The following is a 19,506-nucleotide window of genomic DNA, read 5'->3' on the forward strand; positions in this document are numbered from 1 at the left end:
CAGAATGTTATGTATTGAATATATTGAATATGTCACTTTGGGGTGTTTTTTTTTTTTTTCCCAGTCCCAGGCAAATCAGATCCCTTTCTTCTGTTTCCTCAGTAGAAAATGACAAACATTTAGTAATTATAGATGTTTACGGGCCTCAGCTTGAAAATTCATTCCCAGCATTCAGCCGCTGCTTCTCTCATACCATTTTCAGCCTTCAGGAGATGCCGTGTACATATTGATATTGTGGTTGGAGTTGGAAACTCCCTTCTCTGTCCTTACCATGCAGTGTCCTTCTCCCCACCCCGGGCCTTTACGAAGCTCAGCAGTGCTGCTCTGACATGGGAGGATGCACAGGATCTGTTCCTGGAAACATGCTGCCTGCAAGTCACCCTTGGGGTGCTCGTGCCAGAGGAACCCGAAGCCTTCAGAGTCCTGGGGCGGCAGGTCACCTGGGATCAGACCTCAGTTTTGAGAAAGTCACCTTCGGAAAGCCACCTTCTTTACCTGGCCTTTTACTCACCTGTCTTCCTCCTAGTTCAGGTCTGCCTGGAGCCTTTTAGAAGTTCTAGTCTCCTCTCGACATTGGTCACATCGTCTGGTTTTGCAGAGTTCAGCGGGATCAGACTGTCGGAGCTTGGCCCTTGAGTAGATGGAGCACACTCTAGAGACTCCAGGGAGGTGCTAGCGGTCATCGTCTGTTTCAACTCTCTCTGTCCCTGTGTGTTCGCTACATAGTCACACGAGCTATACTTTAGATCACTGCGTTGCCACCTCACATTTTACTGTGTTCTGTGAAATATTTTCAGAAAATGGCGGAAGAAGCCGTAAGAGCAATAAATACAGAATGTTTCCATAGAAATCAGGAAGCAGGAACATTAGGGTCCATGATATTGAGGAGAAAACATACTGCAAAAGGTTACTGAAGAGCCGCATTCCTGCTGTGCATTCCTGCCACCTTGGTTAACAGGGACGGCAACAGGTGTAGCCCCCACACTGAGAAACTCTTCTCTCGTCTTAGTCATCTTCAGAACCACAGGCAGCGCAGTCAGGAAGCCCATGACCCTCCAGGACCTGACAAGCCTCGTGGTGACTGAATACTCTGCGTGGCGCAGCCATCCTGTGACTCAGGATGGGCCCTGGCGGCCCAGAGTCCCTCGGGGCTCAGTTCAGCAGGAGACCCTCTGGTTAGTGGAGAGAGGGAAGGTTTTCCCAGACTGAATTGAATCTTAGATGCCCCAGAAGCTGAGTCTAGCTAACATTTGGCTTATTCTTTCTTAATTACTCATTTATGGATCCCAAAGCTCTTTTATTAAAAGGCTGCAGCCAACTTAATCTTCTGTTTTATAAGAGCCTTTAAAAGAGACAGTAGCTGAATGATCCTTGCCCTTATTGTGTGTAGATTCCCGTTTGTATCTTTTTCTCTCTGTAGCCACCATCGTATTTAACATGGTGCGCCTTCCTCCTTCTGACATTATCTGTAATTGACAATTTGATTTTACACGGCATTTCCAACTTAGCATACTGATGACGTGTCACTGTTATTTCTCAGTTGGTTCATCACTTTTCCCCAACCTACCCCACAAGCAGCTAATGCAATAGTGGGTCTTTAAATGCACTGTGAAGATAAATGTTTCAAGTTTTACACATGATATTGAAGTAGCTGTATGCCACTCTCATTTATTTACACACACAGCCACACATACACAGACCAGGGAAAATTCAGATGCTGCTTTTGTTTCACCCTGCAAATGTGGCTTTATTAAAGTACTTTAATCATTAAACTAGTTCCCTCATCATTAGCAGAATCTTTTATTAACAACTGCCTGAGCAATGAAAGTTTGTTTGGCTTAAACAAATGGAAAGAAATAACCCTGTTATATTGTGGAATATTAGGTAACTTACTTTCTTCATAGTCTTTAAAGTATGAAATCCTTTAAATGCAATTTTGTCAGAAAAATAACATTTGAAACCTTGTACCAAATATATTTAGTGTAGAAATAGCACACTTTTCAATCCTTTCTAAGTATAGGCATAGGTACAGTGAAAAGTCAGAGTCCTATTTGGTCTCATCTTATTACCTAGCCAATAGTGTTTGGGCTTTTAGGAATTTAGGTTTTAAATTTAGAGGTGCTTGGCCAACCAAAAATCTGTTTCAGCTTTTAAATTTTTCTATGACTTTAAAACAAAATATAAACCACACCCCCTTTTTTATTACTACCACTTTAGCCTGTTTCCTACAGCAGAGCTGATGAATACTTAGATTATAATGAATACTTGTAGATTCTCTTGAAAACCAAGCCCTAACTAGGAAGAAAAGAACAAGAAAGATGGCAGGAAACCAGTGACAGTGTATTTTTATTATCATTGGCTGTCTTCTCTCTTCGCAGCATACGGTCACTTATTTAAGTGTATAGTTCAGGAGTCTTTAGTTTGTTCCTAGAGTTGGGTGTCTTCTGTAGTGTATCGGGTGCATTCTGACTTCTTAGGTCTTGAGGTTTCAGTATTTAGTTTAAAAAACATTTTATTATGGAGAATTTCAGATGCATGCAGAAATAGACCAGAAGAGCATAGTGACCCCCAGGTGCCCAATATTCATCTGTGTCTCTGCCCAGCTTTCTTTCGTGTTTACCCTCATTTGTTCTCTAGGGTTCTTCCAGATTTCATAGTATTTCTTCCATGCAGGTTTCAGTCTGTACTCATGTAAGCTGATTTTAAAAATACATGACCACAATAGTGTTGAAAATGAAAATTTTAAAACAATTATTTAATGTTAAATAATGAGTTAGTGTCCAGATTTCTAATAAATGTTAAAACTTACCTTTATTTTATAACTTATTGAAAGCTAATTTTTATTAATGTACAAGCTAGTTGGTGAAGAACTCAGAGACGTGTTAAATATTTGTATATTTTATTTTAATATCTGCTTTGAATAAGTCTGTGCCTCTGAAATAAAATCCCAGAGATTCCAAGTTAAGTTGTACCTCCTTTCTCCCTAGACAGAAAGGCCTCTTTCGGTGGCTCTGTCTGCGGGAGGCCACTTCCCTCACCTTTCTGTGGATATTCAGCCTGCTTGGTTTTTGATTTCCTGCTCTTCTTACCTGCAGGATCGAGGGACCCTGAACATTCTGTACTGAGGAAACAGAACAGAGGGCTGGGTGTGGCAGAAGTCCATCTTGCCTTCCTGATGGTGCTCTGATGGGAGGAACAATGATTCACTGGGGGCAGAATGGAGTGGGCAGGGTGGGGAAATTATTCATATAACTTATTTTACCTAATGATGCTACTTTGTTAAAAAGAAATGGCCTTGGGAACTAAGGCAATTGGAAACTAAGGTGAGGTGACTCGCTGTTGTTGAGAGCACCGTTAGGCAAGGGAGAGGGACTTGTGTTCGCTCAATAACCCCTTAACTGTATCTCCCTAAGAAGATACAGTTCAAGTGATAACAGTATAGAAATAACCACAGTTGTCTAGAAGTGTGTACAGGTCAAATCCCGTTACTGCAGACTTCAGTGGGGCCTCCAAATTCCTTATTTGTCTCTTCCTATGAAGTATCAATATGTAGAATATCAGATCATAGAACCTGTTCTGTTCTTAGCATCCTTTGGGGAGAAAAAGCACAAGAATTTAATCTTTGGGGGGGCATTGCTGCCCACCGGGCATCCTACCTAGTGCCGTAGCCCGTCTCCCCACTTCTGGGGTCACAGACCTGGGTCTCCCCTCGCCAGGCTCCATCGCCCTTGGTCACTCCTTGAGCTTCATGGAATCCCAGGGATGGCGGAGCCTGGTGGGCTGCCGTCTATGGGGTCGCACAGAATCAGACACGACTGAAGCGACTTAGCAGCAGCAGCAGCAGCAGGGGAGAGGGGACAGCTGAAGTGTAGGGCTAAGGCCAGGTGCAGTCAGGAGGGCGTTTTGCAGTTAGGGAAGGAGTGAAGGTACTGATACTCCTCCCTGGGGTTTGTCCCGCCCCGCGTCAAGCCATCAGCAAGAGTCAAAAACTGTCTCTGTAGTATTTTCATTTTGTAGTTTTCATTGTAACGGGATTTAACCTGTAACATCTTTCCATCAGAGAATTGCACCATTACACAAAAGAAAAGAGCATATATCCCCCATTTGTACTTTCTGTACTTTGTACAAAATTACTTCACTGTGTGCTAAAGATATTACCAAGTATGTATAAGTGCAAGTCTTTTGCAGATAACTTCATATGAACATGGATATTTATTTTGTTTACTTTTTATATTGAGTAAATTGAAACGTACTATTTATACAGAACATGCATTGAAATGTCTGTGGGTTATTATTTCCGTGTTGATGGATGGGAGTGGTCGCTCTGTATGGCTAGGTGTTTTGAATGGGGCTAGAGTAGCTGGTGGTGCTTAACGTGGCATTTTTTTTTTTCCTGTCCACACTTTCTACCCTTGGTACAGGTATTTTTGATAAAGCTGTGGAATGGAAAGGTATGTTTTTCATGGGATGTTCAAGAATCTTTTACCTTAAATTTCTGTAAGAGCTTCCTTTGTGGGCCTCCATGTCTGACTTAAGCAGACTTAGTTTAATAAATTAAACAAATAATATTTTTCTAGGGGCAATGTTTGCGTATAAAATTTGACAGGACGCATAAGTTTCTCACTTGCTTTTCCCTGTCTTCCGATTAAACACCATGTGAAGATTTCTAGAGCACTTGGGGTGGGGGTTGCTTTTAAGAGCTCCGCTCTGCCATGAGGGGACGATGTGGGCAGACAGTTGCTTGTGGAAGGTCAGAGTCCGGGTGTGTTGCTGAAAGGCTCCCGGTTACCGCTCACGTGCAGTTCCATTGAGGAAAGGGCTGTGGAGGTCTCTCAATGTGCTAACGTATGAAGTCAGTTTGGGGCCTGTATTAAATCGGCTCGGGCCTCTCCTGGGTGGAGGAGGACGCCACCCTGAGCTAGTCGCGGCCCGACCAGCAGGTTCCCTGCCCGCACAGGACACCCTCGTCCACCCAGTGCTGACCTTGGTGCCCGCGGGCCTCGTGCCCCCTGGCCTTGTGGGACAGTGTCTTCCTGGGCCGCTGCTGCCTCGAAAGACCCACCTGGCTGAGCGGGTGAGCCGGCTGAGCGCCCACGGGAAAGCTCCCTCCGCTGACTTTCCTGCAACGATGAAATTGTAAAAAGGTACCAGGGTGGTGGTGAGGTGGCGGCTGTGTGGACCCCACAGCGCCTCCCTTTCCTCGTAAAGCAGCGAGGCGCTTCCTCAGGCGTTGGTCCGAGTGTGGGACTCTGGTGGTGCATTTAGACTGTGCGAGAAACCCTCGTTTAAAGATCTGTGATGTTTGGTACGCCCTGACTGTTCTGATGGTTGCTGAGTGAGTGCCTGCTCAGCGTTCCCCATTTCACCGGAAGTGTTTGCTTTTTCTCGTTCGTAGCGGTCCTGTAATAAGGAGGGATCCGAACAAGCTCAGAAAGACAGTGAATTTCAAGTAAGTAATTCAGCCTGCCCTGCGTCTTGTGTGAGGTGTGAGCTGGTGGTGGGCAGGGCAGCACTGGGTGGACAAGGGTCCCTGTGCGGTCAGGAAGCAGGCACAGGGTCTCCGGGCCAAGCCCCTGCTCCGGCTGTGCCCCTTCCTGTCCCTGAGTCCTGGTTGTGTCCTAGAGGAGGGGCTCCAGGTACTGGGAGCCACCTCAGGAAGAGGCCGCGAACAGCCCGTGTTCCCGGCTCCTGCCAAGGGTGTAGGGAGGGTTGTAGGGAGCTGAATGGCACTTGGGCTGCGAGAAGACGGCGGCTCGGGTGGCCGGCATGCGCGATGTTCCAACGTGGAGGCAGCCTGGCCTCCGCGCTGCCCTGACTGGCGTTGCCCAGGCGTCTCAGGGGCTGCCTGTCCCCGGGCAGGCAGGAGTGTTTTTCCCTCTGCATCGCAGGCGGATCCTTTACTGTCTGAGCCACCAGGGAAGCCCTCTCGGTGTGGTGCCCAAGAAGCTGCTCCTGAACTGTGAGGTCTCACTCTCAGCAGTGCGTATCTCAGAGGAGCTTCAGGTCGAGAGCACCTGCCCCTGAGACTCAGAGGTGGGGTGTCCGGTGTTACGACCTCCACACCGCAGGGAGTGACTGCTGTGGAGCCCACTCTCCCAGTGTGCGGAGGTGTGTGTGCAGTGTGTACACCCAACATGCTGTGGATGAAGGAAATACCTACATGCATGTGAATAAACTGGTTTTGTTCATTGTACACTTACTTGTGGCACGCAGGGTCTTCAGTTATGGCATGTGGAATCTAGTTCCCTGACCAGGGATGAGACCTGGGCCCTCTGCATTGGGAGTGTAGTCTTTTAGCCACTGGACCACCAGGGAAATCCCTGTCTTGTCTCTTACTGTGAAAGAAGTGGCTTAAAACTCAATATTCAGAAAACGAAGTTCTTGGCATCCAATCCCATTACTTTATGGCAAATAGATAGGGGAAAAGTGGCAAGTGTCAGATTTCATTTTCTTGGGTTCCAAAATCACTGCGGATGGTGACTGCAGCCATGAAATTAAAAGGCGCTTGCTCCTTGGAAGAAAAGCTATGACAAACGTAGACAGTGTATTAAAAAGCAGAGACATCACTTTGCCAGCAAAGGTCAAGCTGTGGTTTTTCCAGTAGTTGTGTATAAATGCGAGAGTTGAACCATGAAGAAGGCTGAGCGCCAAAGAATTGATGCTTTCGAATTGTGGTGCTGGAGAAGACTCTTGGGAGTCCCTTGGACTGCAAGGAGATCAAACCAGTCAATCCTAAAGGAAATCAGTCTTGAATAGTCATTGGAAGGACTGATGCTGAAGCTGAAGCTCCAATCCTGTGGCTACCTGATGTGAGGAGCCGACTCATTGGAAAAGAGCCTGATGTTGGGAAAGATTGAGGGCAGGAGGGGAAGGGGAAGAGAGAGGATGAGATGGTTGGATGGCATCACTGACTCAATGGACATGTGTTTGAGCAAACTCTGGGAGATAGTGAAGGACAGGGAAGCCTGTGATGCTGCAGTCCATGGGGTCACAAAGAGTTGGACACGACTTAACAACTGAACAACAGCAGCAATACTAATTATTAAAATTATCAAGAAACAGGAATTTAAGAGGGCTGAGATTATAATGGAATAAAAGTATTGACGTTCTTTCTCGAGTTTCCATGGATCTGCCTGGGCCCAGCTCCAAAGACCATGGTCTGTAGGGTCTGGACTGTGTGCTCTCAGGGAAGACCCTGACTGAGCAGCTGTCAGGGGGAAGTAGCTGATGTTCTGTCTTCAGTCTGCTGGGTCTTTGCGTGCAGACCTCTGTCTATACTGGGATTGAAACTGTTGGGTCGCTAGGACCTCCATGATGCTGAACCTAAGTGTGTTTTCAGTTCTCGTTTCACCTTGACTTCTTAGCAGCCAAGGATTCAGGGGCACCAAGTGCAGGCCCTTCTTTACTCCATCGCTCCCTTTTCTTTCTGGGCTTGTTCTCCTGTTGTCTCCCCACCCCCCATATTTGTTTATTTCTTTGGCTGCACCGGGTCTTACTTGTGGCACACAGGACCTTTAGTTGTGACAAGTGGGCTCTAGTTCCCTGACCAGGGATCAAACCTGGGCCCTCTGCATGGGGAGTGTAGGGTCTTAGCCACTGGATCACTAGGGAAGTCCCTCTCCTCTTGTCTTAAGTGCTAGGCCTGATGCCCTATCCCTCCCCACTCTTCCCAGACCACCTGATCCAAACCTGGTCCTTCATTTCTCCTGGAGGCCAGGGATCTGCGGCTCCTCTAGCCCACGGAACTAACACCAGCTGCTCCCTGACTCCTGGGGTGTCTCACCAGGTCCAAGACTGAACCCGCATTCTCTCTCAGTCCATCCTTTGTGGGCGGGCCAGAAGCAGGAAGTCACCTGCGTCACTCTTCTCCCCTCACCCCGTGTCCCACCCACAAGTCTGTTGGTTGTTTTCCTTTGAACCAGACCTTGGATCTGTAAGTTTCTCTCCACCCGGCCTGTGAACCTGGCTAGTCCAGGCTGCCCCAGCTCCCCTTGGGGGTCCCACTTCCACTCTTGTTGCCTACATACCATTCCCTCCATCATCACCAGAGCCATCTTTTTGAACTGCTCATCTGATCGTGTCAGCCTCTCGCTGACAGTCCTTTGGTGATCGCTTTCTCTCCTGATCCAGGTTAGGTGAGCTTTATCCTCCCAAGTGTAGGCGGCCTGACCCCACGGAGCTTCCTGGCCACACGTCCCCTCGGGGCCCAGCAGACAGCAATAGTCGGTGCTGTTTGTTTTTGATCCCTTTGGGTCAGAGGTGGGCAGTCAGAGGTCAGAACAGGGAAGGTGGTTGGTCTTTGTCTCCTCTCCCTCAAACCAGCAGGAGGCCTGACTCCATTTCTGCTTAGGGGGCCTGTGAGTCTCTGGTGGGCTCACCTCCCCAGCCTGCAGTTGCGCTGTGTCTCACCTTCTTTCCTCTTCAGACTCCCCCTCCCCACCAGGCAAGTACTGTTGTATCTTCTCAGGAGGGTCATATTCTTGTTGTTACAATCTGAGTATTATTGCTGGATTTAATTTTTTTCAGAGATAAAGCCACACGGATAAAGTGGAAAGGCAGTCTCACACTTCCTCCCACCCCCTGGGGCCCTTGCCGCCTCTTCTGCTCGCCCTGCCCCAGCTGCATTCTGAGCCCTGTTCCCGTGGCTTCCCGAACCACTGTTGGTTTTGTTACTAGCGTCTCGTGTGGCCAGATCCAGTGGCCACTTTCCTCTGCCCGCTGTTCACCGTTGGACACTGCTGTCCTGTCCTGTCAGCAGGCGTCTCCCCTCCCCCCACCGCCCCGTCTCCATCAGCTGTTCACGGGGTGGGCTGTAAACCTCCACTGGGGCATCGGATGTCAGCCTTCTGTTGCTTCCTTAAGCGAACTAGGGTAGAAAATGTTAGAAAGCATTGCACAGCTGTGAGCATGTATGGTTTGTTTCAAACGTGTGTGTTGTGTATGTGCGCGTGCGCACATTGGGTTGCTGTGTGCAGTGTGAAAGCGTTGCTGTGAATGCCGGGTGTCCTCAGGTTCCATGCTGCTTCTTCCTCTTGGGCCAGTTCATGTAACGCTGCCTGGACGCTGAGGGCTGTCTGGCCCAGACCCCTGGGCAGCCCGGGGGCTCCTCCCTGCTGGTTCCGTTCTCTTCCTCCTGGCTTCCTCTGCTCCGCGCATCGGCCCCTCCCAGGGTCCGCATCTCTCCTTGGGGGTGGCCGCTGTCAGGGTGCCCTCTGCTCCTTCCCTGTGTGTGCCCCAGTCTGCCGATGGCCCTGTCAGTTCTGGCCATTCTGTCCCTGGAACTCAGGTGCCGTCCAGGCGGTGGCCACGTGTGTCTAGTTCTTGTTTTGCCGGGGCTGGAGTATATAAATGTATATTTCTGAAGCCAGCGTGAGTTGTTTCCAGTTGAAGTATTGCCTTCTCTCCTGAGAAAGCAGGACCAGCCGTGGGTGGACAGTCAGAGTCCAGCCCAGGTGATGGGCAGTGGACCGGGTCACGGCCCTCACACCCGTGTTTCACCAGGCGCGCTTTCCTTGAAGGGTTGGAGACCTGAGGTTACCTGCTGCCCTTCGTGACCCACCCGCTTTCGTTCTGGGACTTGATGCGCTCTTTCATTTTCTCCCTCCCCAAATTCTGCCCTCCAGCTCTCTCTGCTGTGAGTAAATATTGACCTATGACATCCCAGAAAAACAGAGGTATTTCTTGTTCCCAGTGTGCAGAGCAATGCCAAGGAGAACTGGGACACTCCAAAGTCTCCCCTCTTCTCTCTGCCGTCCTGGCGCTGGTTGACTCTGCTCAGAAGGGTCCTGACAGTGTGGGTTCAGCCCAGGGCAGGGGCACCAGTGACAAGGGTGAAGGCAGCTCCGCGGCCTCTGCACTGCCTGGGTGCCACAGGCAAAGCGCCAGACTTCCTGAAGTCACGGCGTGGGTTAAATCCGTGTCCAGAACTAGGCATTTGAGACAAAAAGGGCTGTTTCCGATTGGGTGCGCGTGTCCCCAGTGCCCTCTTAGTCACTCCGCACAGAAGAAGCTGAAAAACCAAACTAGAATTCTGGCTCCCTAGGACAGAGGATGCCCTGATCCTGCTCTTGGAAACAGTTGGGAGTGGGTTGGATCTTTGAGGTGAGAGGTTGTACAGAGGGCAGAGGGCTGCCAGGAGCCACTGCCTGTGGACAGCCTGCTCCGGGCCTGAGCCCAGCACCCCCTTTCCACGACGCACTTGTGGGGTGTCTCTGAGGCTGGACTTGAAGTAAACAGGCCCACGCTGACCATACCTCCTGCCGAGGTTTGCTGTGAGGTCAGATGAGAGAGAGAAAACATTCTGCCCGTTCAGCAGAGCTGTTTGGAACTTGTTGTCATTCTCTAAGGGTTAAGGAGTAGAACCTGTCTGATAGAAATCCTCCTCACATCCATGAACCTGACAGATCGATGCTGTGTCTGGATGGTGTCTTCATCTGCTTGGACTGCCAGGAAAAACTATCCAGGTTTATTGTTGATGGTTCCGGAGGTTGGCAGGCCAGGGTCAGGGTGCCAACACACAGCTGGGTTCTGGTGACGGTCCTTCCTGGCTTGTAGATACCATCTTCTGCCTGTGTCCTCACATGGCAGGGAGAGAGAAGAGAGAAAGAGCGAGGCTGGGAGAGGGCGCAAGCTCTCTGGAGTCCCCTCTTAACAAGGATGCTGACCCATTAGGGCTCCACCCTCATGGCCTCATCTAAACTCAGCACCTCTCAAAGGCATCTCCAAATAGCATCTCACTAGGGGTGAGGGCATGAACCTAGGAATTTGGGGAGGACACAGTTTGGTTCATTGCAGACATATGTACAGAACTGCAGATTAGTGAGATGGGGCCTCTCAAGGTGGTGATGGTCAGACCTGGCAAGGCGGTGATGTCATAACTCACAAGGTGGTCAGACCGTAGTCGTGGGGATTACACGAGGTGGTGGATGGATTACCCAGTCCCGCAAATGTAAAAGTGACTGAGTCACCTGTTACCTTAATGTGTGTCCCATATCCTTTGAAAGCAGTTTTTCCTTTTTGTTTTCTTCTCACCAGCCTCAGAATCATGTCCCTGCCTGGTGAATTTGCCCTGTGAAGTCTCTCCATCTGTTTTGGTAAAATGAGTATATTTTAAAGCACTGTGTTTTATGTGAACAGTGTTTCTCTGAGATCCTGTCCCCACAGCCCCTTTCTGAACAAGGGGTGACCTAGTGTCACCCGAGACTGCTTCCAGACCACACGTGCCACCCCTCCTGACACATTGACCTAGAAGCTTCACCTGCAGAAGCCCCTTCAGAGAACTGGATGTAGGGCTCCTTCCCACCCGTTCATCCCAACAGATGGAAACTCTTAAGCTATGAATTGCTTCTGAAGGGAAGAGGACTAAGGAATGGATTTGAATTGAGAACAGAAGATGGCTTTTGAAGGCAGAATGACTCTAGATCCCACTTAGTTGCTAGGACTCATGGCAGAGTGTAGCAGCATCTGTGGCTCGGTGTGTTCGTTCATTTCCAAACAAACGTTACATGACAGGATTGGGGTGAAAGCAGGAAACGGAAGCCCTGGTTGCTTTATGCTCCGGTGCGGGGCAGGTCTGAGCCAGTAACCCCAGACGTAGCTTCCTGGGCAGAGGGCCCTGTGCCCATTTACTCTCACTGGGTGCTCTCAACCGAAAAGCAAATCGACCTTCGCCAGGACGGGTGGAGCTGTGTGGCCTTTGATGAGAGGCCAAGGGTGAGAATAAATTGAAGTGGTAAACTATTGATACTGTGCTATTTTTGGAAACAGTGACCTAAATTCAACTAGAATTTTGACTCTCATCAATAGAGTGTGATGCTTCCCAGCATCCTAGTGTTAGTCCTTCAGTCGTGTCCGACTCTTTACTACCCCATGGACTATAGCCCTCCAGGCTAGTTAGTCCATGGAATTCTCCAGGCAAGAATACTGGAGTGGGTTACCATTTCTTACCCCAGAGGATCTTCCCAACCCAGGGATTGAACCTGTGTCTCTTGTGTCTCCTACACTGGCAAGGGGGGTTCTTTACCACTGAGCCACCTGGGAAGCCCTTGCCAGCATGGATCCTGCAGTATACCAATCTGTTTCTTCATATTTAAAGTGGGGCGATGATGGTAATAACAGTAAGTATAGTATTAATAACAGTAACAACAATAGTAGCAATAGCGCCCAATCACAGAGTCGCTGTGGGAGTAGATGAACGGCTCATGTGGAAGGACTTCTGACGCCTGGCACGTGGCTGACCCGGTAACCGTCTGGCGTGTCACCGTGTGTTTCAGGGCGCCGAGGCAATGGTCCTGGAGAGCGTCATGTTTGCTATTCTCGCCGAGAGGTCGCTGGGGCCGAAGCTCTTCGGCATTTTCCCCCAAGGCCGCCTGGAGCAGTTCATCCCGGTAAGGAGTGTGGGGGCGCTGCTCGGGGCTGGGGGGAGGCCCACAGAGAAGGCGGAGTCTATGTCATCACCGCAGGAGCCCAGACACCGTGATCCGAAATAGTAAGTGTGGCCTGTGTTACCACAGAATGAAACAAAAACAGAATTTCTATTGAATTTGCATCAAAACCTCTGTCTTTCCTGCAAAGGTAGATTAATCCAAATCAAAACACAGGCAGACCTGGTTTAACTGAGCTCCGCAGATACTGCGTATTTTACGAATTGAAGGTTTGTGGGGGCCCCACACTGTCAGACAATGGTTAGCATTTTTAAGCAATAAAATATTTTTTAATTAAGTCGCTGTGGGACTCTTCGACACAGTGTTATAGCCACTTAATGCACTGTAGTATAGCGTAAGCATAGCTTTTGTACATGCTGGGAGAGGAAAACATTCACATGCTTCGCTTTGGTGTGGCATCAGTGTGACCGTGGCGGTCTGGGACCGACCCCGGTGTCTGCAGGTACAGCTGTTCGTGGAGCCTGGCACTGCATCACCCTCTAAAGCTGCTTGCCTTGGACCCAGGCCCGGTCACCCAGGGCCTCGCAGCTCCGTGGCCCTGGTCATAGAACCATTGCAGGAAGTGGTCCTGACCACACTTCCGCATGTCTGCCCTGCAGGGGCGGGGCCACCGCTGTTGTCCCCCTGCCCGCTTCACTGTGGAGCCTCCCCTGCCCCCGTGTGCCCGTCGTGTTCCTTCACGTTGCCAGGCCTGGCTCAGATCCTCTGTTTCCGAGAGTTAGGGCCGTGCCCCCGTTCTCGCTGTGCTGGCCCGTTGTTAGTTTTGCCTTTGCGTCTGCCGGTGCGCCTCGCTCCGAGTCATGTGTGCACAGTCCCCGCCCGGATCAGCTGGGCGCCCGGCCGCCCGAGGGCAAGAGTGGGAAACGCTTCCGGTGAGCAGCTGCCTTGAGTGCCACACTGCGCGGGCCAGCTGTGCAGGCGGAGGGGCCGAGCTGGCTGCGGAGCTGGACATGGTCCCGTCGTAAACTGCTGGAGACCCAGTGCATGGAGCCCGGGGAAGAGGCCCCCTTCAGCATAGGGTGGGGCGACCGGAAGGCAGGCCCAGGGGTGCTACGATTGTATGTGGGAAGGACTTTCTCTCCAGGAAGTGGACCCTGGCAGGTGGCCTGCCCCTCCCCGAGCAGTGCCGTCTGTGGGCACGGTGTCCGTTCAGGAGGAATTGTTCCCTGGACGAGACTGAGATGCCCCCAAAGACACTCTCGGTCTAGGGTCATGTGACCTCACATGTCAAGTTTACCTGGATAAATGCCATCTTTTCACTCCTCTTTGATTTCAGAGCCGGCGATTAGACACTGAAGAATTAAGTTTGCCAGATATTTCTGCAGAAATAGCTGAGAAAATGGCCAGATTTCATGGTATGAAAATGCCATTCAATAAGGAACCAAAGTGGCTCTTTGGAACAATGGAAAAGTAAGTGGTCAGGTGCTGGGCTCTCGCCGTGGCTTTCCCCGGGCTCCTAGAGTCTCCGGAGCAGTTCTTGTTTGCCCTGAGGCTCAGAGGCCTTTCTCAGTCCACTGGCACACAGGCTGTCTGCTGGCACTTATGGTCTCATGAATAAATCATTCTAATATGTAAAAATCAATTCCTGAACCAGGAGAGAAGAATGTTTGCAGAAATGCTCCTGAACAGGCTGGGCGGGCAGAAACTCAACTTCCTGGACTCTGGGGTTGGGGGCCCTGAGGATTCCGTGTGGTCCTTTGAGTGGGAGCCCCAAGCCTAGGCCATGGTGAACTGAGCACTGATCCTTCGCTCCCCTCTCTTCCAAGATACCTGAACCAAGTGCTGAGAATTCGGTTTACCGGGGACTCCAGAGGGAAGCAGCTGCACAGGTTCCTCAGCTACAACCTGCCTTCGGAGCTAGAGAACCTGAGGTGAGTGTTTGCCTCCGTGTCCTGCCCTGGTGAGTGCGCCTACCCAGACACGTCGGCACTCTGAGTCACTGCGTCTGCTTCCAGTGAACATTGCAAGGATCGTCTGAGGCCTCGTGTCTTACGTTGGGTTGGTGGGATGAGTTTAAACAGGTTAATTCTGCCATCTCAGTTTTACACGAGCGGTGTCACCTTCCTCTGGTCATCCATGAAGGCTTCACGGAGGAAGTAAAACACCAGAATTCCGGGCCTGGTCAGTGACTAGGGCGGTAGGTTTTTACTGAAACAAAAACAAAAAGCAAGAACCCTTGGGGCATGCCGGAGAGCGTCCGCAGACGAGGGGCACAGTTGAGCCCAAGCGTGGGGGGGCGGGAGGGCACGGAACAGGAAGCTTGACACGGGTTTCTGAGTAGAGACTATGGGGTCTCCCTAGGCTGCGGGGCACACGGGGTTCTAGACTCTCACCCATAGCCGAGCGTCAGCATTTCCACCTCTTGTTTCTCACGAGTTTGAGCTTCTGCTGTACCAACGTCAGGAATGGCTCCGAGCTATTATGACCAGACATCCTGCAGGGAGCTTCTCTTTTGTTAGGAGAGAGAGGAGACAAGTAAATAAAATAATGTCAGGTTGTGATGCGAGCTATGAAGGAAACCAGAGGTCCAAACAGACCCAACACAGAGGGCTCTGCTTGGGCACCATGGTCAGAGGGCTCCAAGGAGGAGGCCCCCCACCCCACCCCTGGGCAGGGAGGGCGTGTGCAGAGGCCCTGCCGAGGGAGGGAGCTGCAGGTCTGAGAAGTAACAGCAAAGCCTTCCTCTCCCAGGTCATTGCTTGAATCCACTCCATCTCCCGTCGTGTTCTGTCACAATGACTGTCAGGAAGGTAAGAAACGCTGCCCATGATGCAGAACCTGGGCCCTGTGTGTCTGCTTAGAAGGTTCTCTCCAGTGTGTGTGTGATAACCGCCAGGGGCCCATGAGGAGGGGGTGAGATACATGGAATTATGGCCCAGCCCTGCACGTGTGTTGTGCGACTGTTAAAATAACGAGGTCGAGTTTTATACAGACCAGTAGAAAAACCTCCGGGATACATTTAGCAGAAAGAGCAAGTTTTAGAAAGACGTGTAAGATCATCCCATATCTGTAAGAAAAAAATTCTGAGAATATCCACTAAACCGAGAGCTGGGATTGACAAAGCTACATATTTGTGCAGAGTTGAACTCCGTTTGGTCAACGTGTGACCTTGTTGATCTGAAGAAGCGCTAAAGAGCACGGTGGCCTCCTCAACCAGCCCGGGGGCCCTGGCCAGAGCCCCTGCTCTCTCAGCGCTGGTTCAGGTGCTTCTAATGACCTTGGGTTTCTCCGCTTTAAAAAACTGCAGGGACTTGTCTGGTGGTCCAGTGGCTAAGGCTCCACACTCCCGATGCAGGGGGCCCGGGTTCGGTCCCTGGTCAGAGAGCCAGATCCCGCATGCTGCAACTAAGACACAATATAGTCAAAGAAATTTATTTTTAAAAACTACTAAATTTTTTTTTTTAATTGTAATGCCAGGTACCGCTGACCATAACCAAACTTGACCCAATGTTGTTTCAAACCTAAACAGTTTCCTCTGAGGCCCCATCTGGTGGGCCTCCCTCCCCGACACTGCCGTGGCACCTGGCTTTGCCGTGCTGTCCTCGTCCTCGTCCTCCCAGCACAGCTGGCTGAGGTCCACCCTTGGGCCCTTTCCAGGCTCTTCAGGTTGTTTTTAATTTTGAGAACAGCCCCTGGTGAAGACTTGTCATCAGTAAGATGTCAGTTTGAGCCATAATACCTTTTACTAATTAGCTGATGATTGTTGGACAAGTCAGATCAAGCTGGGTGTGGGCAAGGCATCCTCACGTGTAGGATGCCTTGAGCAGATCAGAACCACTCTTGGCCCAGTTTTTGGAGGACCTGCGTCTTCGGTGACGGAACATGCCCAGAGTAAAGGTCATGTCATCCAAACCCCTTTGCAGGTAACATCTTACTGCTGGATGGCAGGGAGAATTCTGAAAAACAGAAACTCATGCTCATCGACTTTGAATACAGCAGTTACAACTATAGGTAATGTCAAATGTTTTTATTTCCGCGAGTATTTTAATACGTGTATGAAACAGTTGAAGGAGACCTTGGGTCACGGTACCACCCTGAGCTGCAGGCTTCCTCGCTGGGGGCTGGCGCTCTCTGTCCCAGGGATGAGATGAGCACTTAGCCTGTTCTCGGTTGAGCTAGTGAGGAGCAGCGCCGGGCTCCTCAGAGTCCAGAGCTTGGCCTGACATTGGCTCCTCAGAGCGCTGACTGCAGGAGGGCTGCCGAGCAGTTGCTCTGGACGGCGGGCCTGGGTGCTGTGGTCACTGGGGCTGCCCAGTTGGCGGTCCTGCTGCTGACACGGTCGTGTTCTCGGGAACCCCGGGTCCGGGGAGGGCTCATGGCAGGCCTGCCGCCTCATTCTCTGCCTCTCCTTCTTTTTCAGGGGATTCGACATTGGGAATCATTTCTGTGAATGGATGTATGATTATAATTATGAAAAGTACCCTTTTTTCAGAGCAAACATCCTGAAGTACCCCACCAGGAAGCAACAGGTAGGAGCCTCATGCGTGCACACTTGCTGAGAAGTGAGTGACTCATATATTCATCGGTTTACCCAGTTAGAGTTGAGTACACCTCTACTTCCAAAGATGCTTGTTTTGGTTAAGCAGGTTCTTTTGCTTTAAAATGTTGTGTCAAGATACAGACAGTATTGGAGTCCAGCCTTTTAAAGTCCCTTTGCCAGAGGTGGCCTGTAGCTAGTCAGAGAGGATCACAGCCTCCTTGGTAACTCCTTCCAGTTTTTTCTGCCCTGCCCTCTGCCTTTTGAGGGTCACTGACTTTCCTCTGTGTGTCACTCTGTGCAGACAGAGGTGGTCTTGGGGGCGCTAGCTCAGCAGCCGTTGCCCCCCCAGCCCCCTTTCCTGTCCTGGGTGAGAGGGGTCAGTCCAGGGACTGGAGTCAGTCCTGTGGGACTCCTCCCTGGAAGCTCTCTGTCCCGTTCATCAGCCTTGGCCTAAGCCTTGGGTTGAGGATGAGTAGGTAGCGATGTAGAAGCAAGCAGGCTGGGCAGAGGGGACACCACCCCTGACTCTCCCAGGCTTGCAGGGCATCAGCTCTGTCCGTGCTGGGCAGGGGCAAGGACACAGATGGTCAGTTGCTGTGGTAGCTCAGTTAGGAGGATGTTTCTCGAGTGCCCGCTGAGCTGGGCACAGGCAGCATCTCCAGCAGGTGCCCATGCTCAGGGCAACCATTGAAACGCAGGCCTGTTGGGCAGCCAGAGCTGGGCTGCTCCCCTCTGGCCATATTTCAGGCTGACCTGATGACCTTGCATATGTCCAGAGTGACCGGGGTGGTTTGGAACCTCAGGGTCATGCCATGTGGGCAGGAAGGCTGGTGAGCCCGGGGAGGAGAGCACACAGCAGGCTTCAGGTTCCTGCTGTGCTGAGGACACTGAGCAGGTGTCTCCAGAGAGGGAGCTCTCAAACCAGTCGGGGGTTTTCAGTAAGAAGAAGGATTTCATCCTAGTGGAGGCAGAGCTGTGTGGCCACCCTCACTGCACAGCAGTGGAAATGTAAGGAAGTGCCATTTCTGTTTTCTGAGAGGTTTTAACAATCACAGTGTCCGTCTTGATCACCTACCCTGTCACCATCTCCTGAGGTCATCTCATGCTTTCCTCTCTTTAATGCATTGAAGTGTTTTAAAATGTTAAACGATACTGGAATTCCTAAAATAAATTATTTGAGTGAGTTACATTATTTTGTGACGCTCGGTTGGATCCAGCTAGGCAGTTTCTTATTTTCGCAGTTTTACATATATGAAACAGGACTTTTATGTTCATTTAAAAAGTTATTCATACCTGCTTTTTGAATAAAAAATTATGCTAGTTTACAAAATGATTGTCCCTTTTTATTTTCTGGAGCAAATTTTTATAAGATGGTGCTGTTTGAAAGTTTGGTAGACTTTGCTTATAAAACCATCTGGGCCTAGAACTTTTTTGGGAGGGAGAGCCACTGATGACCACTTTGTTAGAGTTTCAGTCTCTTCAGATTTTCTATCTTCATTTGCTACCTTCAGCATTTAGAGTCTCCCAGAAATCAACCATCTAGGGTGGTGGTTCCAGCATGGGTTTTAAAAACTAATAGGCCTGGATTTGAATCCCAGGTCTGCCACTGCTGGTTGAAACCTACTGTCTCCATGCTTCAGTTCCCTCATCTGTGGAAATTACCGTGTCGTGGGAGTGAGTTACTGTGCGGGAACGATGCTCAGCTTGGTGCCTGCCGCACAGAGTTTAGTAGGTGTCTCTTGTACCAAGTTTACTGCAGAATCCACAGCCCCCTGCCTGGAACAGTGCTAGAACGTGAAGGATGCTTTCCAGTGGAGGAGGGGCAGAGTGTGGGAAGCCGATTTCAGAGCAGGAGGATGAAAGAGGGGCAGGTTTGGCGGGGAGAAGTACTGGTTACTTCCAGCCGGGTAACCAGTTAGCAGGGGTTCCTACTGGGAAGAAAGACGGATGGCTGTTTTCTTCTTCACAGAAGCAAACATGCAGTGGTTGGCCATGTTCTGTCTCCTTTTGATACAGTATGAAATAATGAAGCACAGGGACTCTCAGAAATCCTAACTCACACACAGACTCATGGTGCCGCCTGGCAGAGCATCAGGGGAAACCATGTCTTCTCGGGACTGGAATTAGACGGTGCTGGTGCATGGACACGAGTGTGTAGACAGTCAAGGCATCTGAGAGGCGGAAAAAAGCCCCTTCTCAGCGCCTGGGCCAGCTCCTGCCCTGAGGGAGTATTCACTGGTGAAGGTCAGGGTGCCCTGGTGCCTCAAGCCCATGCCACGTGGAGTGCCATCCAGGCTGGGGGGTGTGCTATAAGCTGGCCCCGCTTTGTGGGCAGACAGTGGGAGACAGGAGTGTGGGTGAGAGGAGAAGAGCGACTCTACCTAAACAACCCTCTGCAGAAGTAGTAGTGGTCTCGGCGACAGGACGGCCTGGAGAGTCCTTTCGTACTCTGTCACCCTGGCACCTCGGCGGGGTGGGCGAGCTCCTTGGCTCCCAGCCCCTGGGCAGAGGAGCGTGCGGGCTTCTCTGACGTCTGGAAGGGTCACACAAGGTGTGTGCTGAGTGACAACTTTGACATCGTCT

General features: G+C 50.6%; 1 protein-coding gene across 6 annotated transcripts in view; it reads left to right on the plus strand.

Moving 5' to 3' along the window:
• The window catches only part of CHKA (choline kinase alpha), a 58,673-nt gene that overhangs the window by 29,981 nt on the left and 9,186 nt on the right, over positions 1-19,506 (plus strand). For 2 of the 6 annotated variants that reach the window (XM_081531857.1, XM_081531854.1), the window contains exons 3-9: positions 5,396-5,449; positions 12,273-12,386; positions 13,720-13,853; positions 14,210-14,314; positions 15,135-15,193; positions 16,307-16,394; positions 16,804-16,912. In XM_081531857.1, coding sequence (XP_081387983.1) covers positions 5,396-5,449; positions 12,273-12,386; positions 13,720-13,853; positions 14,210-14,314; positions 15,135-15,193; positions 16,307-16,394; positions 16,804-16,912 — 663 coding nt within the window. Of the gene's footprint in view, positions 1-4,421; positions 4,452-5,395; positions 5,450-12,272; positions 12,387-13,719; positions 13,854-14,209; positions 14,315-15,134; positions 15,194-16,306; positions 16,395-16,803; positions 16,913-19,506 lie in introns of all 6 variants that reach the window. The other 4 variants (XM_081531858.1, XM_081531855.1, XM_081531853.1 and 1 more) reach the window with 3 other exon arrangements.

The sequence above is a fragment of the Giraffa tippelskirchi genome, chromosome 10, assembly GCF_054371585.1.
Source record: "Giraffa tippelskirchi isolate mGirTip1 chromosome 10, T2T-mGirTip1v1.2.pri, whole genome shotgun sequence".
In the NCBI taxonomy this organism is placed as follows: Eukaryota; Metazoa; Chordata; class Mammalia; order Artiodactyla; family Giraffidae; genus Giraffa; species Giraffa tippelskirchi.